At 40.3% G+C, this 25,211-nt stretch overlaps 1 protein-coding gene across 1 annotated transcript; it reads left to right on the top strand.

Annotated features, from left to right (window-relative positions):
* The first annotated feature begins 3,971 nt into the window (after positions 1-3,971).
* On the top strand, positions 3,972-22,430 carry ARL13A (ADP ribosylation factor like GTPase 13A). The gene is made up of 7 exons (XM_055119783.1): positions 3,972-4,030; positions 4,727-4,797; positions 11,156-11,405; positions 12,239-12,344; positions 12,854-13,041; positions 13,617-13,707; positions 22,413-22,430. Exons 1-7 carry the CDS (start codon positions 3,972-3,974, stop codon positions 22,428-22,430), a joined length of 783 nt encoding a protein of 260 aa, XP_054975758.1.
* Positions 22,431-25,211: the final 2,781 nt, after the last annotated feature.

Genomic DNA, 25,211 nt, shown 5'->3' with positions numbered 1-25,211 from the left:
TTCAGATAAGAAAAATAAATCATCTCCATTCGACAGATAAATCTGAAAATGTAGGTTTAATTTAGTTGACTTTATTAGGGTAACCACTATCTAGTGAATTTTGAATGCATTGTGAATTGTAGACTAGTCCCTACTCCAATCATTTTCCTCCTTAGTTACATATATTACATATCTTCTTTAAGAACTTGTAAGGTGGAGAATGGACACTGGTGGAGGGACGGGCTCTCGAACATTGCATGAGGGATAAACAAGCATGAAAAGGTGTGAATCTGTAACTGTACCCTCACTGTGACTCATAAAAAAATAAAATAAAAAAGAACCAGAAAAAAAAAGTAGATAATGGACCAAACATGATGACCCTCTCAGTGTCTGTGTTGCAAGCCATAATACCCAAAAGCAGAGAGAGAGTATGGGAATATTGTCTGCCATGGAGACAGGGGGAGAGTGGGAAAGGGGGGTATACCCAGGATATTGGTGGTGGGGAATGTGCACTGGTGGGGGGATGGGTGTTTGATCATTGTGAGATTGTAACCCAAACATGAAAGCTTGTAACTATCTCACGGTGACTCAATTAAAAATTTTTTTTTAATTAAAAAAAAAGAACTTGTATGGTGTTGGCTTCACATTCTTCTTTATTTTTTGCTTATTTTTGGGTCATACCCAGTGATTCTCAGGGATTACTCCTGGCCCTGCACTCAGGAATGAGTGCACATATGGTCCCTGGTGGTGCTTGAGGGACCATATGTGATGCTGGGGATCGAGCCAGAGTTGGTCACATACAAGGAAAACATCCTACCCTGTACTATACCTGTACTATCACTGCAGCCCTGACATTCTTTTTTCGGGGTAGTCATTTTTTATTGAATCACTATAAGATATACAGTTACAAAGTTGATCATAATCCAGTCTCAGTCACACAATGTCCCAATACCCAATGCCTTCACAGTGCCCAGTTTCCCTTATGCTTGCTTCCCCTTGCCCCACCACCACAGCCTGCCTCAGACACTTTTCTCTGTCTGTTTCTCTCTCCCTCTCTCCCCTCCTCTCTCTCCCTCTCCCTCTCTTACTTTCCTTTTAGGCACCATGGTTATGATTTGCAATACTGTTACTGAAAGGGTATCATGCATATCACTTTACCTCCTTTCAGCACTTGGTTTGTGTCCAGAGTAAGCTGAGTGATTATTTCCAACCATCATTGTCATAGTGGTCTCTTCTCTGTCCTAACTGTTCCTGCACTTGGTGGCAAGCTTCCTACCATGGACCAGTCCTCCGGACCCTTGTTTCTACTGTCTTTGGGTATTATTAGCATATTATTATTTTTTAAAAATCTTGCAAATGAGTGCAATCATTCTATGTTTGTCTCTCTCCCTCTGACTCAGACTCATTTTACTCAGCATGTTGCTCTATGCCCATCCATGTCATGACTTCATTTATCCCCTAACAGCTGCATAGTGCTCCATTGTGTAGATAGGCCATAGTTTCTTTATCCAGTCATCTGTTCTTGGGCACCTGGGTTGTTTCCAGATTCTGACTACTGTGAACAGTGCTGAAATGAACATAGGAATACAGATGGCTTTTCTGTGTTGTGTTTTTGGGCAACTAGGTTATATTCTCAGGAGCAGTATTGAATTGAACATATGAAAGTTCAATTTCTAGATTTTTTGAGAAATGTCCTTATTGTTTTTCAGAAAGGCTGGACCAATGACTTGACCTTCTTGATGACGCTAACAAAACACAGACCATTTGAGACAACCCTCAAAACCTCTGCCAATTATCAGAAAATAGACGTGAGTCTGCCTGTCTTGGGATAGATGGCTATCAGACAATCCAGACCATCAGGTTCTGGTGTTTCGGGTTTCAGATTTTATCAGATGGGCGCTTTTGATAATAGGCCATACATAAGGTTTTCCCTTTTGTCTATCATAAGTATAGCTATTCTTTAGGGGGCTCCTAAAAAATAGTTAAATTCTATTTGACTATGTGAAGTCAAACTATTTATCTATTTATTAAGGAATGAATTGCACACTAGAATATTTTAAAATCTAAGCCTTCACTGGTTATTGGAGGGGTGTTAAAATCATATTCATGAGAAACCATTATTAATAGTATTGTAAACAAAAAATAAAATTTAAAAATTATTAGAAAAACTTTTAATTAATAAAATGTGAGCCTCTAATTAGGAGTGAAGATATGTATATGTACATATAAATGTATACACAAGTATATACCCAATATAGTTGAACTATATATGTAATGAATTCATAGACATGTACCCAAGATCATCAAAAACTCATGGCCGTAGAGACAGGGCCAGGAATATTGCTCCATGGTTGGTAGCCTGTCTCATGTGCTGGTGGAGAAGGCAGCTGGAATAGAGAAGGGATCACTAAGTCAGTGATGGTTGGAGGGATAGTTCGGGATGGGAGATGTGTGCTGAAAGTAGATAAAGGATCAACGCGATAACCTCTCAATATCTGTATTGCAAACCACAATGCCCAAAAGTAAAGAGAGAGAGAGAGAGAGAGAGTATGGGGGAAATTGTCATAGAGGCAGGGGAAGGGTTGGGATGGGAGGGATACTGGGGTCATTGGTGGTGGAAAATGTACACTGGTGGAGAGATGGGTGTTTGAGCATTTTATGACTGAAACTGAAACACAAAAGCTTTATAACTGTACTCATGGTGATTGAATAAAAATATATATGTCCACATAGAAATATGAATATAAAAAACATGTATACAAATGCTTATATGGCAGCATTACTCATAAGCCTGTTATTCATAGAAACAATTTAAATGTCTATCAAGTGATGAATGAGTAAAAACATGCAGCTAAATCCATACAATGTAATGTTATTTAGCCCCCAAAAGTGATAAGGTACTGATATATACTACAACATATAAACCTTGAAGAGATTATGTAAAGTATGCTTTCTATTTTAATGTGTTTATTATTTTTAGTGCAGGGGACACACTTGGCAGTGGTCCCAGGTTACCTGTTTCTGAGCTCAGAGGACATTAAGTTGCTGAGAATCAAAAGGATAGAACTTGAACATCCTGCATACAAAGGACACACTCAGGCTGTCAAGCTTTCTGGATAGACCATACTTGTTTTTTTTTTGCCTTTTTGGTCACACCCAGCAATGCTCAGGGGCTACTCCTAGCTCTGCACTCAGGAATTACTCCTGGTGTTGCTCTGGGGATCATATGGGATGCCAGAGACTTAACCCAGATAAGCCATGTGCAATGCAAACACCATGCCCACTGCACTATTGCTCCAGCCCCAGCCCATACACTCTAAACCACTTGAGAAACTTATGAAGCCAGTTGGAAATGAGGGAGGCAGCTGGATGTGTCTTTGAAATCAATTGGACCAGATGATATCTAGAATCTCTTACAGCTTTAGGAACTGTATATAACCAATGGATCACCAGTGGATCACCAATACTTCTATTTTAAAAACAGGAACAGTAATAAAACCAAGCCCCCCAAATTGGTGTTACTTAGAACAGGTACTTCCTGCAATCTAATCTGGTCTTTCAATGCATCGACTTCCATCGAAGGTTAAATATATACATACACGTTGATTTTCAACGATGCACTCATAAAACCTACATAATGTTCTAAGTCAATGTTACTTCAGTTACAAAAAAAAGAACAACAAAAAATGTATTCCTAATAGGGATAAATTATGGCTAAAGAGGTAAATCGCATCTGATATCATTATGCCTGTGTAGGTTGCTTTAGCAAATAATGACCCTGTTTCTCAGGAACTGGCTGCTAGGGTTAAGGACAAACAGTGCCTCCCATGAAGAGAATAATAGACAAAGCTGTACATAATGAAATAATTTTGACAGTCCTGAGTTCTCTTTATCAGTACTTATGTAGTTATAAGCTGACTAAGGTTCATTGTTAATAATGAGGTAAATTTCTTATTTATTTGCTTTCTGTAACATTAAATAACAGGCAAATCATGTTCCGGCTACTGACTGCCTGCTGGCCTCGGCTTAGGACACCTGAAGGGACACGAAGGTAGTATTGCAATTATTCTTCTAAACCTATTTTACCATTTCCTGCAATATATTTGTCTGCAGTTTGTCAAGGGACAGATATTTATAATATGTACTATTGGATAAAGTGATTTAGCAGTATCTGCAACACAGGGGCACAGAGCTGGGGAAAGATGGTCAATTCAAGTGGAGAATGTATAGCGGTGAAGGGATGGGTGTTGGAACACTGTATGACTGAAGCCCAGATAACAACTTTGTAACTGTGTATCTCATGATTCAATAAAAAATATAGAAAGCCATAAGAAGAACGCTGGTCAATTCTACAAGGCAAGTGAATCTGTGAAGAAAAACACAATTCAAGACTTTTGGGAGGGGTTCCACACCCCCTTCTGCCACCTTGGTCATGCCTTTTTGTTTGTTTGTTTTTGTTTTGTTTGGGGGCCACACCTGGTGGTGCTCAGGAGTTACTCCTGGCTCTACACTCAGGGATCACTCCCGGAGGTGCTCAGGGGACCACATGGGATGCTGGGGATGGAACCCCAGTCAGCCACATGCAAGGCAAGTGCCCTACCCCATTACAGCCCCAGTCATGCCTTTTATGCACAGTCATAAGAACTACTGTAGTCAGAGCCCGAATATCAAGGGAGGGTACTCTAATTTTAACCTAAGAATTAACCATGTTTTGAAGGCTTTGTCTTATTTTTCTTTTCCTTTTCAGAAACGTGAACATCATTACTGTTGGCTTGGACAACGCTGGTAAAACCGTTATTGTTGAGGCCTTCCAAAGATGTAAGGAAATTAGAAACTGGCTTAGGTCTTTCATAGGACCCAGGCACCAAAGCAATACAGATTTAATAATTTCTTCCTAGCATTACTTCATGACCCTCAGGTTTCTTCTTTTGAAGATAAACACTATCCAACACATACACGTATATTCCTATTATGCTGTCAGACATGTCTGTCACCTTGTCCATTTATGAGCTACCCTAATTAAAGTTTCTCTCAGTGTCATGGTGGGTGTGCTTGAACTATGTAAAGCATTACAGTCAATTATGAAGGATATCATGATTGAAACAGCCTCTAGTTTCAGATAGAGCTTAATTAAAGCGAAATTTGGTTTAGAAAAGAGACAAGTGTGGAATGATGAATTAGTTTAATAATATCAAACCCATCTGACAGTTAATACAGAGGGTTGGGGTTTGAGAAATGTCAGTACAGAGCCATGCAAGCTTAATACCAGATCTCTAGTTTAATACCTCAACATAGCAAGAAGCAGTTAGATGGGATTGTAGGAGGCTATTATTCTTGTTGTGAACACCCAGCTGAGACTGTAGCCAGTCAATCAAGGATGCCCATTGCCCATGTTTATTAAATTAAAGAAAGTGGTTTGATGATATGGCAAGATTTTACATAACCAGGCAGCCTTCAGAAAAAATACAGGAAATTGCTAACCTGACTCCTCTGCCACTGACCAACCTGAAATCCATATCAATTGCCTTGAATTAAAGTTGGCTTGAGGGGCCGGAACGATAGCACAGCGGGTAGGGCGTTTGCCTTGCACACGGCCGACCCGGGTTCAATCCCCGGCATCCCATATGGTCCCCCAAGCACCGCCAGGAGTAATTCCTGAGTGCAAAGCCAGGAGTAACCCCTGAGCATTGCTGGGTGTGACCCAGAAAAAAAAAAGAAAAAAGAAAAAAAAATAAAGTTGGCTTGAATTGGTGGCTGGTTGCTCTCCCATCGCTAATGGTCTGTGTGCTGCCTCTCCCCCGCCACAGAACGTACAGTTGCTTAGAAGATTTCCATGAAAAAATCTTATCGTGGCACTTCCCTGCTCAAAATTATTTACTTTCTCCTTGTGGTCAGTAAAATAAAACTTGAGTCCCATAGCAGAAAACAAATTTGACTCCTGACTTCTCCAGCTTATTATTATTTTTGTTCTCTTAGCATAACTCCCACCAAGAGAGTCAAAACAAGAAATTTGTCATACGTTTGCCTTCATACCATTTTAGTTGTTATGCACACAACCTTCTGTAGATGTGGTCTACAACCTAGCATGTATTTGGTCAATCAATACTTACCTGCTTGACCCAAAACCTTGAGGGTTAGCCTAAATATGACCACAGCAAAGTCTTCCCTAATTCTCTCTACACCTCCTTCCTTTGTTTTCACTGTGTCTCCTTCCAACATGTCCTCATCACAACATCGTTGCACAATACAAGTCCATTCGCCTAAATTCAATTTCTCCCTCCTCCCTTCTCACCCTCCACCATGGGAAACCCGAGCACCACAATCTGATCAATGGTCCAGCCTAATGTGTTGCCTTACATTAAAGACAGAAAACCGAACTCATTGACTCTTCCACTTCTCTGTTCACTGTAAATGGCAAAAGGTAAACAGCAACAGGACAGTCCAAGAGCCAGGAAATATTTACAAAATTATCTCGATCATTTTCAGAAACCCAACTTAGCCCTTAGATTCCCATCCACTAGGTTATGCCTAGGTATCTATAGCTGCTGAACTAAAGTATTTCTGATGACCAGCCGGCTTTGGGAAGCATTCATCTATACTTAGTCAAATGATATTTTGACTCTGAGAATAGTGTCTGATTTCCTAATTCTTAGAGGATAGAGCCTAGTGTCTGGTCAACCTGTTACTGCATAAGTTGGCTTTGTGAATGACTTGGGACTGAGTCATAAACCAATAGACTTATGATTATCACTTCACCCATAGCGAATTATTTAATGTTCAGAAAGAAAAATACCACATTCTGAATAGTATCTCTAGCCATCTCATGAATAACCACCAGGGCAACAATAGAAATTTCCTGTTTACCCTATAACCAAAAAGGAATTGCTCATCCACACACCCCCACACCTAAAATGTTTATGATTATCCAAAACAGATAATTGTCTAGATAAGATATTCTAATCTACAAGTAGTAACTTGTGTGAACAATTGGAGACACTGTAAAATATCTGAGAAAACAGGTCATTATTATCTATGATATCACTCACCATTATGACAGGCATGACCACTAGAGCATAAGCAGCTGCCATAAATGATGGCATTTAGCACAGTACCTCTTAAACCTGGTTTAAATTTCAGTCACCTGAGTTTTGTTGTTGCTGTTGTTGTTGTTGTTGTTACTGTTTTGGGCCACACCTGCAATGCTCAAGGGTTACTCCTGGCTCTGCACTCAGGAATTACGTGGGAAGATTTTTAAAAAAACATTTCTTTGTGTGGTTGATTTTTTGGCCACACTCAGAGGTGCTCACTCGCAGTGGGGCTCAAGGGGTGATACAGGGTGCTGGGTTTCAAACCCTCATTGTCTACCTGGAATGCAAGCATCCTACCCACGGTATCATCACTTCAGCCCCTAAAATTTAAGTCAAGATGTAAGTGGCCCATTAGGATTCTCATGGGCCACTTACATCAGGTAGGAGGAGCCAAAAAAATTACAAAAAAATTAAAGGTTCACAAAAAAAATTAAAGGTTCACATGATCCTGGAGCACAGTGGGAACAAAGAATCCAAACTGGAATTACATTGGGAGTTTTCTTTCATACTTATTGACCCAGGACTTGGAGGCACAAACACTTTCAGTCTGAGGAAGGTCAGCATAATTGAAATGGTAACAAGCTCACCAAATGATTTTAAGACACAACAGACTTCAAGATTTTGTAACCTGTGGGAGCTTGTTAAACCTGCAAATGCCTGGACTTCAAGCCTAAAAATTCTGATTCATTGGGTCCAGATAGTACTTAGCTAGGCCAATGTAACTAAAGCAGACTGTTCCCCGTGAGTGTTCTATGAAGCGTGATGCCAGGGATGCAAAGATAGTTAGACTCAGTCCTGTCCTCAGGGAGTTAATAAACAGAGGAAGTTGGAGAAATATAAATTGCCATGGGACATCTCCTGGCTTCTGGGTTTTACCAACAGTGCATCACATTATTAAAGGAATTGTTCAGGTTTCACGAAAAAGAAAAACAAGCTAGTGAAAATGTTTTACTCTGACAGGGAAAAAAAGCATAAATCTTGCTTCAAAGTAGGAAACAAGATTCAGATATTTCCTTTGAAATCTGAACCTACTCGCTTACTAGTTTTAAATAGCCTGATACATACCAAGTAAATATCATATCAATGTTGTGATTTTAATTATGTTATCTGAAATTATAAATAAGGGTAATTGACTAACATGTAAAGAAAAGTTCTAAAATCATATTAAAACATAATGATAATATGTACATTCTCATATATATGTGTCTATAATCATATATTTACAAATAAATGAAACTATCCTACTAACTTAGCTAAATGACTCATTGTGGAAATCCTATAGAAATGTTAGAGGTAGATCTGAAACTGTAAGTAAGAAGCTACTGATTCTGCTCTTAAACCTCTGATCTTAAAGATATGTTGTGAATCTACAAAATTAGTCCGCTACTAATGTGGGCACATTGTCTTTATGCATTAGTTATTCCCCTACTATGTATCTTTATATCCTGTAGATGAGTGATATCATTCTGTGTCGGTACCTCTGACTCATTTTGCTCAGTATGAAACTTGAGATGCATCTAGGTAGCAGAAAAATTCATGATTTTGTCATTTCTAACAGTCCTGTGGTATTTCATTGTATATATATACCAATTTTTTTATCTAATCATCTTCTCTTGGGCAGTCGGGTTTTTTCTAAATTTCGGCTATTGTGAATAGTGCTACAATGAACAAAGGAGTCCAGATGTCTTTTCTGTATTGAGTTTTTGAATACTCAGGGCATATTCCCAGGAGTAGAATTGCTGGGTTCTAAGGAAGATAATTTCCTAATTTTTTGAGGAATGTCTATATTGTTTTCCAAAAGGCTTTGACTAGTTAACACTCCCACCAGCAGTGAATAAGCATCCCATTTTCCACTCCAACACTGGTTGTTGCTCTTCTCGATGAGTACCAGTCTCTTTGGTGAAAGTTGATTGTTGTTTTGATTTTCGTTTCCCTGATAATTAGTGATGTAGAGCACTTTCCACATGCCTTGTGGCCATTTGTATTTCTTCTTTGAGGAAGATTTTCATCTCCTCCCCATTTTTTTTGATGAGTTTGGATGTTTTTTCTTGTAAAATTCTTTGGGCATTTTTATTTGTCTTAAATATTGTGGGCAAATAATTCCTCTCATTCTGTGGGCTGTCTTTGTATTCTGGTGTTTTTTTCCCTTGGAGGTGCAGAAGCTTCTTAATATAATGTAATCCCTTTTGTTTATCTTTGCTTCTACTTGCTTGGTAAGTTTCATTTCATCCTTTTCTTAAACGTATGTATTGAATCACTGTGAGATAGACCCTTACAAAGCTGTTCATGCTTGGATTTCAGTCATATAGTATTTCAACACCCATCCCTCCACCAGTGTATATTTCCCAGCATCAGTGTCCCCAGGTTCCTTTCCATCAATCCCCACCCTCCCATCCCCTGCCTGCCTCTATGGCAGGCACTTTTTCTCCCTCTCTCACTCTCCCCTGTTTTGGTCTATTTCATATTTTTTTCCTCTCCATTATTGAAGATTAACTGCCCATACACTTAGGGATCTGTCTGGATTTTTAACTCTATTCCACTAATCTCAGGTCTATCTTTATTCTAGTACCAAACTGTTTTAATTACTACCACTTTGTAATACAGTTTGAAGTTGAGAAAAGTGATACTTCCCATCTTCTTTTTTTTCCCCAAAGATTGCTTTGGCTATTTGAGGGTGAACATAGGAATTTCAGAATTGTCGGATCTATTCCTTTGAAAAATGTCATGGGTACCCTTATAGTGACTGCATTGAATCTGCATAATGCTTTGGGGAGTATTGAAGCACTTTTTAAAATAAGTTTTTGCGCTCTAGTTTACAGTACTATTACTGCGAGGGTTTCATGTATAACACTTTGCCATCTTTCAGCAATCCCCTCTTCTTCAGGTTCAACACTTTCCTCCACCATAGTTGTAGTTCCCTCCTTGTCCTATTCCCCAAATCCCCTAAGTGATATTTTGCCAAAGGAAACAAAAGTTTATCTTTAACTTGCCTTACATGCTGCTGACCAGTTTAGATCCCTTGCACCATGTATTTATTGAATCACTGGTTCTCTGAACTCTGAGAGGAGTGATCTCTGGGAGCAGAGCCAGATACAAGCACTGAGCATCACTGGATGTGGTCCAAAACTCCCACCAAATGTTGATCTTTAAAAACAAACAAGGTAACAGTGGGTGTTAGCTAAGCAAAGGGTGGGAGTTAGCTAAGCAAAGAGAAGATTGCTCTAAACAGTCACAATGGCATCTTGTAAAGGTCCCGAGCCGGTGTGCATGACATTTATGTATCATGATGGGGGAGCGAGGTGTCAAGTTAATCAAGGATTAAAGGCAGAAAGTAGTTGTATACTAAGGACACTGCATACACTAATCAAGTAGCAAAATAAGACACTAGAAAGTCAGTATTCTGTCTTGGGAGTGGTAGGTACCTACCAAGTGTTATTGATCCAATAGACGGTAACATAGTCAGAGTGCAGGTCAAGAAAAATTAATCTGTGAGCATGAGAAGTAGGGAAGAATACCTCAGGATACCTCAAGAAAGACTCTAGTTAATATTCAGATAATAGTTGGACAAATTTTTGTTGGTGAGATAACTGTATACATCAAAACCACAAACAGTGGGGCTGGAGCAATAGCGCAGCGGGTAGGGTATTTGCCTTGCACGCGCCGACCCGGGTTCGATTCTCAGCATCCCATCTGGTCCCCCAAGCACCGCCAGAGATAATTCCTGAGTACATGAGCCAGGAGTAACCCCTGTGTATTGCCGAGTGTGACCCAAAAAGAAAAAAAAAACCCAAAAAACAAAAACCCACAAACATTAATATAATATAAACATGTTCTAAACTATAATCATTAGAGAAATAGCTGAGTGACAGTATAGCAGGTAAGGCATTTGCCTTACATGTGGCAGACCCAGGTTCCATCCCTGGCTTCCCATATGGTTCCTTGAACACTGGTAGTAGTAGTTCCTAATTGCAGAGCCAGGAGTTACCCTGAACATCACCAAGTGTGGTCCAAAAATAAACAGAACCCCCCAATTCTTTGCTTTAATTATATTCCTCCTTTCTTTGTCTTTTTTTCTCCTCTCTACACAGTACTACCCAATAGAATGAAACATTGCTTGAAATCTGGACTGGTTACACTCCTGGTGGATGAGTATGAAGTTGCCATCTATGACCTGAATGGAGACGAAAAGGGTCAAGAAATCTGGCCGAACTATTATACACAAGCACATGGACTTGTTTTTGTCCTGGACTCCAGTGATTTGGATCGCATGCAAGAAGCAAAGATTATCTTAACACGTCTGCTGTCAGATAAGAGAGTGGCAGGGAAACCCATGTTACTGTAAGAGTCTTTCTTTGAGTGAAATTTCTCATTGCTAGTGAAAGGGCTTGATGTTCCTTTTGTTAAGTTCAGTCAGACCACCTCTTCCCTTTAGCTCAGAGAGGGGGAGTAGGCCAGTCTTCTGGGGGCTGTTTTCACTTTGAGTCACAAACTGCCTGGGGCGGGGCAATTTTACGAAAGGTAATTACGAAGCAAGCAAAAAGGGAATGTGTTATCTGGATCTACCACTCCCAACCCTTAATTCTCCCTGAAAAAATTGCCTGCCTGAATTTATTTATCTTTGATGGCTTCAGCTCTTTGACACTGATGGTGGCAGAAAATTATCCTTATTTTGTATAATTGATGCCAACAGCCTCCTGGCTTGGCAAGATTGCTTGAGTTATATAACTAGTACTTATTCCAAGCTGGTGATTTCAGGTGGCCTGGTGATCCTCACCCACTCCCTTTCTTTGATTTTCATTAGCACAAGTCAGGCATGAACAGAGGTTGGAAGAGGATGTAAAAAACTTCAAATATGTTCATATCCCTGTTAGCAAATTCTAATTCAAGTCTGACGGTGTAATGTAGATGAAGTGAGAAAAATGACCTAGGAATTATCTTAGATTCAAATTATTAGTGTTATTATTTCCACTAGTTAGAGTTGGCTGATTTTTTTTCTGGTTCATCTCATCAGGTATATCTTTAAAGCTATACATCCTGGGCATATATCATTTGTACTGGAATTTGTTCTCTGATGTTCTCCTTTCTTGACATTGGTCTCTATTTCTGTTTCACTCTTCTCTTTTTCCTTCCATTCTCCAATGTCTTTCCTCCTTTCTAATGTACTTCTCTAGCCTAGCAAATAAACAAGACAAGAAGGGTGCACTCCTACCTCGTGATATAATAGAGTATCTACTACTGGAAAATCTAGTAAATGAGAACAAGTCCATCTGCAGAGTGGTAAGTGCCAACCTCCCTACTCCCTTACCCTTGAGAGCCTGGCTAAAGTCTTTTAGAATGTTTCATAATCAGGCCCGTATACAGGCTCTGGCAAAAAGCCTCTCCATAGCATAAAACATCAGTGATTATTTCTGACTTGATGGTGATAATGAATATCACATTCTTATAACACTTACACATCTGTTTTTCTCATTAAGTCTTCAAAATAGCTCTGTAAAGTTGCACATTTTAACATCATTTTATAGTTAAGAAATCTATGGTTGAGTGACTTGCCCAAGGCCATACATCCAAGACATCATACCACCATAACTATAGTAAAGGACCTTAGGATTTACATCTATCATTTATCTTCTCAGGAGTGAATTCTGCATATCTCCTAGTAAATCTCAGAGTTACTCTAGGCATGACAAAGCTTATTATATACTTTTTCTCTTTGGGGTACCATAATTGGTACTCTGGTCCTTAGGGACTCCAAGCTCCTGGGTTTGGGCATTCTATTTTTGTCACAGGAATCCTGTTCAGCAATCAGAATTCTACAAAAGAGGAACCATCAACACATTATTGAATGTCTGCGCTGGCTATTATCAGCCATTGGGGAAAAATATGAAGATCTGAATACTGGCCACCAATCATTCACCTCAGGCATCTCAACTGCAAAGAACCCAAGAGGATCTGGGAAAAGATGCTCATCAGACAGGTACTAAGTGTATTAATGAGAAGATATGCATAATCAGTCTTTGACATGGGCAAAGAGTTCCGGTGGTACTTAGATTCTGTGCAACACTCAACAAATCTCTCAAGATCAGTTGAGTAAGCCTGTATCCTAGCTCATTGTAAGCAGTCATGTTAGTGAGATGACTAGTACAAGGTAATGTCAACCTATTGGCATTAGAACTTTTTAAAAACAGAATTTCTTTTCCCTGGCATGCCATATGGAGATGGGGGAGTGGGTTGGATAGATAACCATAGGGCCCTGGCAGAACATACTGGCAAAGTTGTATAGATGAATACCCTGGTTCTATCCCACATTCTTAGATTCCAGTTCTGTGATCCTTCCTATAAGGAAATATGGGAAAGAATGGTAATAAGGAAATGACTGAAAAAGAGAAAAGAAGTGACCAAAAAGTTTTGAAAATTAAAAGTTCAAAATGTCCTCTTGCTAATTTTTTTTACTTGTTCACAAGTAGAGAGGAACAATAGCTGCACTGAATTAAGGAGACTGACTGTATCAATTTTCACTGTTATCTATCACTATTTTTCTGTCTCCTACAGATTTTCTACCAGATTTGGATTTGCCAAAGATAAAAGACAACGTATGCAGCAACGTTCAGCGGAACCTAAACCACTAAAGCCAATCCTGCAGGTATACAGGTATTGTTGGTAAATGTTATTGAACAAATACAAATCACTGAACTGTGGGCATTAACTTTTATCCTTCCATCTTCTTGCTGCACAGAAAGAAGACTTAAGATTAAGACCCAAGAAAAATATATCAGTATCATTTGCTTTGGATGAGCATGTGGAGGAAGGTGAACATTCTGGGGGGCAGGGGGAAGAGCTCAGAATATGTTTTTTTTGCCACAATCATAACTTTCAGACATCAATTCCGGGTACTGCTGATGATTCTCTTGAGGTAATGCTGGATAGATAGAGGAAAAACTTATGCATAGATTTTCTCTCAAAATTTATGAAACAATATTCTTTTGAGCCAAAGCATTTACTAAGGTTGGTGGTCAGGAAATGGTGAAGGAGAAGTGGGATAATACTTAGGGAATACTGTATAATACTTTGGCATATTGCTCCAAGCACAAGATCTCTTTGTTTGGGTGGCTTTAGGATGTAATTTATTTACTTATTTATTTTTAAAAATTAATTTTATTCTTTAATTAGTGAATCACCATGAGGGTACAGGTACAGATTCACACATTTTTGAGCTTGTTTTTCCCTCATACAATGTTCGCAAACACATCCCTCCACCAGTGCCCATTCTCCACCACCAATAAGCCCAGTTTCCCTCCCACCCCCCAATCCCATCTCCCCCCACCCCACCCTGCCTCTGTGGCAGGGCATTCCCTTTTGTTCTCTCTCTCTCTAATTGGGTGTTGTGGTTTGCAATAGGGGTATTGAGTGGCCATTGTGTTCAGTCTCTAGTCTACTTTCAGCATGCATCTCCTTTCACGTGCGGGATCTCCAACCACATTTTACTTGGTGTTCCCTTCTCTATCTGAGCTGCCTTTTTCCCCAGCATGTGAGACCAGCTTCCAAGCCATGGAGCCAACCTACTGGTACTGATTTCTACTATTCTTGGATATTAGTCTCCTACTCTGTTATTTTATATTCCACAGATGAGTGCAATCTTTCTATGTCTGTCTCTCTCTTTCTGACTCATTTCACTTAGCATGAAACTTTCATGCTGATCCACTTATATGCAAAATTCATGACTTTTTTTCCTAACAGCTGCATAGTATTCCATTGTATAGATGTACCAGGGTTTCTTTAACCAGTCATCTGTTCTCAGGCACTCAGGTTTTTTCCAGATTCTGGCCATTGTAAACAGTGCTGCAATGAACATATAAATGTAGATGTCATTTCGACTATACTTTTTTGCTTCTTCGGGGTATATTCCCAGTAGTGGTATTGCTGGGTCAAATGGAAGCTCAACCTCTAGTTTTTTGAGAATCGTCCATATTGTTTTCCAGAAGGGCTGAACCAGTCGGCATTTCCACCAGCAGTGTAGAAGGGTTCCTTTCTCCCCACATCCTCTCTAACAACGGTTGCTTTTGTTCTTTTGGATGTGTGCCAGTCTCTGTGGTGTGAGGTGGTATCTCATAGTTGTTTTGATCTGCATGTCCCTGATGATTAGTGATGTAGAGCACTTTTTCATGTGCCTTTTGGCTATTCGTATCTCTTCCTTGGTAAAGTTTCTGTTCATTTCTTCGACCCATTTTCTGATGGGGTTGGATGTTTTCTTCTTGTAGAGTTCAACCAGTGCCTTATATACCCTTGATATCAACCTCTTATTGGATGGATATTGGGTGAAAATCCTTTCCCATTCTGTAGACTGTCTTTGTATTCTGGTCACTGTATCTTTTGCGGTGCAGAAGCTTCTTAGTTTATTTTTTTATTTTTTTAATTTTTTGCTTTTTGGGTCACACCTGGCGATGCGCAGGGGTTACTCCTGGCTCTGCACTCAGGAACCACCTCTGGCTGTGCTCAGGGGACCATATGAGATGCTGGGATTTGAATCCGGGTCGGCCGCATGCAAGGCAAACGCCCCACCCGCTGTGCTATCTCTCCAGCCCCAGAAGCTTCTTAGTTTAATGTAGTCCCATTTGTTTATCTCTGTTTCCTCTTGTTTCGTCAGTTGCATGTCATCTTTGAAGAAACCGTTAGCTTCAATATCATGGAGGGTTTTGCTGACCTTGTCTTCAATGTACCTTATGGTTTGTGGTCTGATGTTGAGGTCTTTAATCCATTTTGATCTAATTTTTGTGCATGATGTCAGGTCGAGGTCTATCTAAGCCCATTCTTTTGCATGTGGTTGTCCAGTTGTGCCAGCACTATTTGTTAAAGAGGCTTTCCTTGCTCCACTTCACATTTCTTGCTCCCTTATCAAAGATTAGATGGTCATACATTTGGGGTTGTGTGTAGGGATATTCCACCCTGTTCCATTGGTCTGAAGCTCAGCCTTTGTTCCAGTAACATGCTGTTTTGATTATTACCGCTTTGTAGTAAAGTTTGAGGTTGGGGAGGGTGATGCCTCCCATCATCTTTTTCCCAAGAATTGTTTTAGCAATCCGTGGGCATTTGTTGTTCCATATGAATTTCAGGATTGCTTGATCCATTTCTTTGGAGAATGTCATGGTATCCTTATAGGGATTGCGTTAATCTGTATAATGCTTTTAGGTGTAACGCCATTTTGACAATGTTGATTATCCCTAACCATGAGCAGGGTATATGTTTCCATTTCCTTACGTCCTCTTTTATTTCATGGAGTAGTGTCTTGTAGTTTTCTTTGTAGAGGTCTTTTACGTCCTTAGTTAAGCTGATTACGAGGTACTTGATTTTCTGGGGCACAATTGTGAATGGGATTGCTTTTTTCATGTCCCTTTCCTCTCTCTCATTGTTTGCGTATAGGAAGGCCATGGATTTTTGGGTATTGATTTTGTAGCCTGCAACTTTACTGTACAAGTCTATTGTTTCTAAGAGTTTCTTAATAGAGGCTTTAGGCTTCTCTAGATATAGTATCATATCGTCTGCAAATAGTGAGAGTTTGATTTCTTCCTTTCCTATCTGGATGCCCTTGATATCTTTTTCTTGCCTAACAGCTATCGCAAGTACTTCCAGTACTATATTTAACAGAAGTGGTGAGAGTGGGCATCCTTGTCTTGTGCCTGATCTTAGAGGAAAGGCCCTTAGTTTTTCCCCATTGAGGATAATGCTTGCCATAGGCTTGTGGTATGTGATAATCTTCTGATAATCTTCTGATAATCTTATTATCTTGTGATAATCTTCTACTATCTTGAGGAAGATTCCTCCAAAACCCATTTTGGTGAGGGTTTTCATCATGAACCGGTGTTGAATTTTGTCAAATGCTTTCTCTGCATCAATTGAAATGATCATATGGTTTTTATCTTTACTTTTGTTGATATGATGGGTTATGTTGATTGATTTCTGAATGTTAAACCATCCTTGCATCCCTGGGATGAATCCCACTTGGTCATGGTGTATGATCTTTTTGATGAGTTGTTGGATCCTATTTGCTAATATTTTGTTGAGGATCTTTGCATCGGTATTCATTTTGGATATTGGTCTATAATTTTCTTTCTTAGTGGTGTCTTTGTTGACTTTTGGTACTAGGGAGATGTGTGCTTCATAGACACTATTTGGGAGAGTTCCTGTTTTTTCAATTTCCTGGAAAAGTTTGAGGAGAACTGGCAACAGATCTTCTTTAAATGTTTGGAAGAATTTGCCAGTGAATCCATCTGGACCTGGGCTTTTGTTTTTGGGGAGACTTTTGATTACAGTTTCAATTTCCTTGATATTAATGGGTCTCTGCAGGTATTCCAAGTCTTCTTGGTTCAGTCTTGGGAGATTGTAGGAATCAAGGAATTCATCCATTTCTTTTAGGTTCTCTTGTTTCGTGGCATATAGACTTTCAAAGTAGTCTCTGATGATCTTTTGAATTTCATTGGTTTCTGTTGTGATATCCCCCTTTTCATTCCTGATTCGGTTTATTACAGTTCTCTCTCTCTCTTTCTTTGTGACTCTTGCTAGCGGTTTATCAATCTTGTTTATTTTCTCAAAGAACCAGCTCTTGGTTTCATTGACCTTTCGGATTGTTTTACGGGTTTCCATGTCATTAATTTCTGCTCTCATTTTTATTGTTTCTTTTCTTCAGTCTGGTTTGGGTTCCTTTTTCTGGTACTTTTCTAAGGCCTTGAGCTGTGAAGTCAAGCTATCTGTGTAGGCCCTTTCTTCCTTCCTAAGGAATGCTTGTGGAGCTATAAATTTTCCCCTTAACACAGCTTTAGCTGCGTCCCATAGGTTTTGGTAGCTCGTGTCTTCATTTTCATTTGTTTCGAGGTATCTCTTTGTTTCTTCCTTGATTTCCTTCCTGACCCACTCACTGTTCAACACTGAGCTGTTTAATTTCCAGGTGTTTGCTTTGATTCTCTGCGTCTGTGTGTGGTTAGCTTCTATTATCAGCGCATCATGGTCTGAGAAGGTAGTTGATACAATTTCTATTTTTCCGATTCTATTGAGGTATGTTTTGTGGCCCAGTACATGGTCTATTTTGGAAAATGTTCCGTGTGCACTGGAAAAAATGTGTATTCTTTCTTTTTGGGATGTAAAACCCTGTGTAGGTCTATTAGGCCTCTCTCTTCTATATTTTCCTTCAGTGTCAGTATTTCTTTGGTGAGTTTTACTCTTGTCGATCTATCCAGAGGTGATAAAGCAGTGTTGAAGTCTCCGACTACTATTGTGCTGCTAGCAATGTCCTCCTTAAAGTCTGTTAAGACTTGTTTTAAGTATTTAGCCGGTCGATCATTAGGTACATATACGTTTAAGAGTGTGATTTCTTCCTGTTGTACATATCCCTTGATAAATAGGAAGTGACCTTCACTGTCCCTTGTAATCTTTTTCAACCTGAAATCTATGTTGTCACATACTAGGATGGCAACCCCAGCTTTTTTGAGGTAGTTGTTTGCATGCAGGATTGTTTTCCATCCTTTGACTTTGAGTCTGTGTTTGCTCTGACCATTCAGATATGTTTCTTGTAGGCAGCAGAATGTTGGGTTTTGTTTCCAAATCCATTTTGCCACTCTGTGTCTTTCAATTGGTGCATTTAGGCCATTGACATTGAGAGAGATTATTGTCATGGGGTTTTGTGTCATCTTTCTGCGGGGTTTGTTGTTCTTGTAGGGTTTTTCCTTGTCTTACAAAAGCCCCTTTAGTCCTTCTTTTAAGCTTGGTTTTGAGTCTATCAAGTTCCTTAATTGTTGTTTATCCATGAAATTGTGTATGGTTCCTTCGAGTTTGAGTGAGAGCTTAGCCAGATAAAGTATTCCTGTTGAGGCGTTCATTTCATTTAGTTTTTTTTACTATATTCCACCATTGTCTTCTGACTTGGAGGGTTTCCTCTGATAAGTCTGCTGTCAATCTAAGGGGTGCTCCTTTGTATGTGATTTCTTTTTTTGACCTTGCTGCTTGCAGCATTGTGTCCCTATCCGTGGCATCCATCATTCAGACTATGATATGTCTTGGAGTCTTTTTATTGGGGTCCCTTCTAGCTGGCACCCTTCTGGCTCCTAGGATCTGAACGTCTGCATTATCCAGCTCTAGGAACTTTTCAGCAATGGTTTCTTAAACTGTGGCTTTCTCATTAGGGTTGCCTCCCTGTCTTTCTGGAACTCCAATGATTCTTATGTTATTCCTCTTGGCATCATCCCCTAGGTCTCTGATTCGCCCTAGAGCTATTTTAAGATCTTTTCCAGTTGTTTGTTGTAGCCTGTGGGATTTCTGTTGCTTATCTTCAAGCTCACTAATTCTCTCTTCAGCTGTAGCCATTCTGCTGTTGAGGGCTCCAACTGTGTTTTTTATTTCGTCTACATTGTCTTTTATTCGTGACATTTCTGAATGTAGCTTTCCTATTTCTGCTCTCATTTCTTCCCGTGATTTCTTCACTGACTACTCCACCATTTCTTTAAGTTCGATGAACATTCTCAGAATTTCTTCTCTGAATTCTTTATCAGAGAGATCACATTTGTGGGAAACCCCTGCTGAGGCTTCTGGACTCTTTTCTTCGTCCTTTCCTTGCTGTGGGGATTTGCACTGTTTCTTCATACTGTCACGGTTGTATGGGGTGGGACCTTCCAGTTCACTAGAGCTAATCTCTCTTTTCTTGAGTTTTCGATATTTTGGTGCAATTGGAGTAGGCTAGTGGTTAATTTAGTCTTTTGTGTTTGAGGTAACTGGGGAGATCTCCACAAAGTTAGTTAATGGGGATTGCGATGTCTGTCAAGTACACTGGAACAGGGGAAAATTACTGCGCCCCCCCAACCACGCCCACTACCAAAGTGGCCACGCCCCTTTTGGCCAGTGGCCACTGGTCAGTGGCTGGAGATGGGGTCCGGGGGCACGCACTTGGGGAAGCTCAGTGAGGGAAAGAGGCACACCTGGATGAGGAAGCAGGAGGTGCAGATTCAGTCGCGGTGTGGGGCAGAGTCCCTGTCCGCTGGACACTGGCTGGAGATGGGGTTCGGGGGCCGCTTGCCCAGCGCGCCGGCACTGCCGGCTGGGAAGCTCAGTGAGGGAAAGAGGTGCGCCTGGATGAGGCAGCAGGAGGCACAGAATCAGTCGATGTAATTTATTTTTGAATTGAATCACTGTGAGTTACAAAACTACAAAGATATTAATGATTGAGTTACAGACATAAAATGTTCCAAAATCAATCCCTTCACCAGTGCCAATTCCCTCCACCAATGTCCCCAGTTTCCCTCTCATGCCCAGTCTGCCTCTGTGGCAGGCACATTTCCCCTCCACCATTGCCCAACTGTTTCCTTCCCTAACTTTGTGCCACCCCTAAGTAACAGGCTTCCTACTGAAGATGAATTCTCCTGCTCTTCATTTTTATTGCCTTTGAGCATTTGTTATTCTTCTGTCAGAGAACAGAGATCATTCTTAGTCTATTCCTTTCCTGCTAACTTATTTCACTCAAAATGATACTCTGCAGATCCATCTTTGTAGGAACAATCTGCATGACTTCATCCTTTCCGATAGCCAAGTAGTATTCCATTGTGTATATGTACCATAATTCTTTTATAGTATGCAATTTTAAATGTAAAGATTTCTAGGGTCCAGGAAGATAACCCAAAATTCTTGAGCACATTTTTGCGTGCAGGAACCCTAGCTTCTTTCCATGGTGCCACATAGTTCTCTGAACACCATTAGGAGTGACCTCCAATCTCTGAGCCTGGAGTAGCCCCTGATTAGCATGATCTGTGGCCCAAACACTCCCAGCAAAGGTAATAATTTCCAATGTTGGAAGAATTGCTATGTTAATCGAGAGTAATTTTGCTGTTTGTCTACTTCCTTCTGTGCTTTTCTCAATAAAGTGAGAACCTTACACTTGTGGAAACTCTTTGAGCCAATGATTCCATTTCATTGTACTCAGGTATATTTCACACTACAAAAATGGTGCTCATGGTTGTCCAATGACAGCACTATGTATCTCGAAGCTGAACACAACCTCTATGCGCAATAATGTAGAATAACTAAATAAATTATGGCTCATCTACATAATGGAATACTGTGCAGATATTTAAATGGATAATGCTTACTTATATTTACTTACATGGAAAATTTTCCACAGCCTGACTTTTTGTTAGAGAAAATGACCAGAGTAGAGTGTGTACCACATGATGTGTTACATGCATAAAACATCCAGAGGAAAATCACCAAAGCATTAGTAGTAGTTTTCTCTAAGAATTAAATACTAGCGGATTTTAAATAGTGAAAGGCCTAGTCTAAGTGAGTTTGTTTGGAATTTTTTTTTTTTGCTTTTTGGGTCACACCTGGCAACACACAGGGGTTACTCCTGGCTCTGCACTCAGGAATTACCCCTGGCTGTGCTCAGGGGACCACATGGGATGCTGGGATTTGAACCCGGGTCGGCCACGTGCAAGGCAAACGCCCTACCCGCTGTGCTATCTCTCCAGCCCCTCTTTGGAATTATTTTTATCTAATCCATTTTTTTTAAAAAAATGTACAAAAGCATATTTTAAAGTAGAGATTTGGATATGTGAAGTCCCATTGATGCTATTGGTAGCTTCTCAGGATTCCTCCAGACTCCAGCCTCCCAACATCATCATGTGTCAATAATATTTTCCAAGGAATCTCCAAGCGATCTTGGCCATTCAGGACACTACTGAGCCTTAGATATGGATGTTGAGTAGAAAGAACCTGTTGAATAAGAGTGGAAAAACTATTTTTATTCATGTTCAGAAGCTACCCCTATACAACTGTTCAAAACTGAAGTCCACTTTTTGTTTCTACAACCACAGAACACAGGTCAAGAAAAAGAACAATCACCTGGGACTCAGATGATATGTTGCCGGAAAATCCCTTTGAATAAGCCTTTCTATCCTGTGGTTAGTATTCCTTAAATGAAGAGGTTAATGTTGGGAGAAAGTAAGAGGGCATGTGCTTCATGGGATGCAGTTTGTACCCTCCTGAGAAAGTCACCTCTTAACCTGAAGTGATCTAGGAAAGAGGAAACCTGACCTTTAGTTTTTGTTTGCAGTAACTCGCTATTTTCTTTCTCTTATTAGACTTCTGACAGAGATCTAAGCAGACAAAAGAAGTGAAGTCAAAAGAACAACTGATATCTCTTCCTCATTAAATGAGTTCAATCCCAGAACCAGCAAGGCGATTCATTTTATTCTACTTGCTAATAACTCTATGTTGATATCTCACAGCCTTCCCATGACGGCACCTACTCTAGCATCACATCCCCAAGTACCCTCCTCCATAAATACCTTCATTTTCTTATCCATCTCTGCCTAGCCATCACATGAATCTTAAACCCTCTTCCTTGGGGAACTTCTTCATTCAATCCATAACATTAATTCTAGATCTACAAGGAGACTTTAAAAATGGTAGGTGGCATCCATTTGGGAATGAAACAGCATTGAGGAAGAAAAGGAGACTGTATCATTGCACCTAGGTGTTTCTGATGAAGCCTGTGAGCATGCCATGGGTGAAACCAAGCCTTAGGAATAGAGGGTCAGTTTAGAATGACAGCTCCCCCTTGGGGTCTTGGGTGTAAGGGAATGTGGGGATGGTGGGGGAAATGAACAACTTTTCTGTCGACAATATTGCTCTACCAAATCATTTTTAGTAACTCCCAAGCAACTCACTTTTGAATTCCCAGGTGCTGTCTGTGAGACCTCACACTAATTTCTTCTCTGTCTCTTCAGGAACAATAAATTCTGTCTCTCCTCACACTGGATAGGCATGCAGAAACTGTGGGAACTTAAATGCATTCAATCCTCCATCCCATGGGTGATAGTGGCAATGGTTACTTACTGTTACTACAACTATTACTTTTACCATAAGTACCACAGTTATTTAGTGCATTCTGAATATTAGATATAGTACAGTATTCTTCACATTAATTTTCTTATTTACAACAACACTTGGGGAACAGGAATTATACCTGACTATTCGTCACTGATCAGGAAACTAGGAGAAGGAGAAGCTAAATAACTTGCTTGGGTCCCATAACCTGTAAAGAAATAGAATTAAAAAATTGATCTGACATTCAATCTACTTTGAGCCAGAAATATTTGCTGATGTTTTTCCCATACTCTATTCAGAAAAGAAATATACCTCAAGGGAAAATGTCAGAGCATAACCATGCACATATCACAAGAATTACATTGATAGCACACCAATAACAGTAAAGACATAGTTGACTGATTATTTTTACTTTGCAAGATATTGGTATAAGTACTATGCATACATTATAGTATTTCACAGCCACAAGCTAGGAGGTTGGTTATATTATAATCATAATGCAGAGGCAGAAACTTATGTTCAGAAAAGGAAAATCATTTGTCCTAATTGGAAGCAATAAAACTGATTTTTGAATCAAGGTTTTCAGTTCCATAACTCTTGCTCTTAAACATAGTTTCTTTAAGCAGTGAAAAACAAATAGCATGAGGGTGTGAGAAATAGAAACCATACACAAAAAGATCAGTTTCTAACCCCATCTGGAGACTCTGAAACTATTTAAGGATACATCATTTGCTGCTGTATATTGCAAAAAGCCTATTTCCAAGGCAACCACCCCAGGCACCTTGTTGGTCCTCAAAAAGATCTGGAGCTTGCCTTATTAGTCATGAAACTTGGGGAAATTTATAAGCACAATTACAAACCCAGTTGTCAAACAAATGAAAAGCTTGAGGTATAGAGGTTAAGTGACTTCCCCAAGACTATACAGCCATTTGGTGACAGACTTCCAGTTCTCTTGGATGCTCAGGCAGTAACCTATCTCTGTCACACAAAAATGCTATATCCTGGGGGGGCTGGAGCGATAGTAGAGTGGGTAGGGCGTTTGCCTTGCACGCGGCCGACCCGGGTTCTAATCCCAGCATCCCATATGGTCCCCTGAGCACCGCCAGGGGTAATTCCTGAGTGAAGAGCCAGGAGTAACCCCTGTGCATCGCCGGGTGTGACCAAAAAAAAAATTTGCTATATCCTGGGGCCGGAGCAATAGTACAGAGAGTAGGGTGTTTGCCTTGCATGATTCCAACCCGGGTTCAATCCCCAGCATTCCATAAGTTCCCCTGAATACCACCAGGAGTCATTCCTGAACACAGCCAGTGTTCAGTAATTATACATACAGCCAGGAATAAGTCCTGAGCACTCCAGGTGTGGTCCCAAAACAAACAAAAAATGCTTTATTCTTAGGAGTGTTCTTGACCACTCTTGACCCATTTGCTTTTCTGTAATTTTCCTAATTACATGGAAAAATTTCATAATAATCATTATGACACAGGCATGCAACAAACACCTCTACTGCAGAATATTTTTTTTTATGGAGCAGGATACTAATCCAACAAACCAACGTTCTTATGAGATTTGCACACGTGTCAGTGAGGGAGGAACACTTTCTCAGCCCAGGGTTAGGAAGTACTGTGTCATCGGCTGTTTCTCCAGGAAGGAAGCAGCATGACGCCCGCCATAGCCGTGCCATCAGACCCTGCACCAGGCTGTTTCACTCAGGGACAGAGAGGGGCGGGTGAGAGCCCCCCTCCGTCCCAAGGGACTCAGCTCTGGCAGCCAAAAATCTCCAGAACCGGGGCGGAGCGATAGCACAGCGGGTAGGGCGTTTGCCTTGCACGCGGCCGACCTGGGTTCGATCCCCGGCATCCCATATGGTCCCCCAAGCACGCCAGGAGTAATTCCTGAGTGCAAAGCCAGGAGTAACCCCTGAGCATCGCTGGGTGTGACCCAAAAAAAAAAAAATCTCCAGAACCCAACCACTGCCATGCTCAAAGCCTCTCCCCACACTCTGGTGAAGCCTCAGGCACGAGTGAACGTATTCCCTGGACCAGGCGTCCACATTTGTGCCACATCATAAGATACTCCCTACCCATTCTCCAAGACTACCACACCACATTTGATGGGGTTCAAATAGTAGGCAACCAATCATAGAGGGAAGTATACATATGCATATATACATATTATATATATATATATGAAAGCTCACATCACTCAAAGTATAGCAACATGTTGATGATATCCTAAAGACTATCTTAATGGCTCCTGCCAAAATAGAACAATCTTGTTTCTATAGAA

The sequence above is a fragment of the Sorex araneus genome, chromosome X, assembly GCF_027595985.1.
Source record: "Sorex araneus isolate mSorAra2 chromosome X, mSorAra2.pri, whole genome shotgun sequence".
NCBI lineage: Eukaryota > Metazoa > Chordata > Mammalia > Eulipotyphla > Soricidae > Sorex > Sorex araneus.
Note: the sequence above shows the minus strand (reverse complement) of the source record. Positions and strands in the feature narration are given on the sequence as shown.

Bases quoted from the DNA above. Each gene is read 5' to 3' on its own strand.
- ARL13A (XM_055119783.1), top strand. From the start codon at position 3,972: ATGTTCCGGCTACTGACTGCCTGCTGGCCTCGGCTTAGGACACCTGAA. The intron at 4,798-11,155 runs GTAAGGAAATTA...CTCTCTACACAG, and splicing joins TGTTGAGGCCTTCCAAAGAT to TACTACCCAATAGAATGAAA. The intron at 13,042-13,616 runs GTACTAAGTGTA...TGTCTCCTACAG, and splicing joins AAAAGATGCTCATCAGACAG to ATTTTCTACCAGATTTGGAT.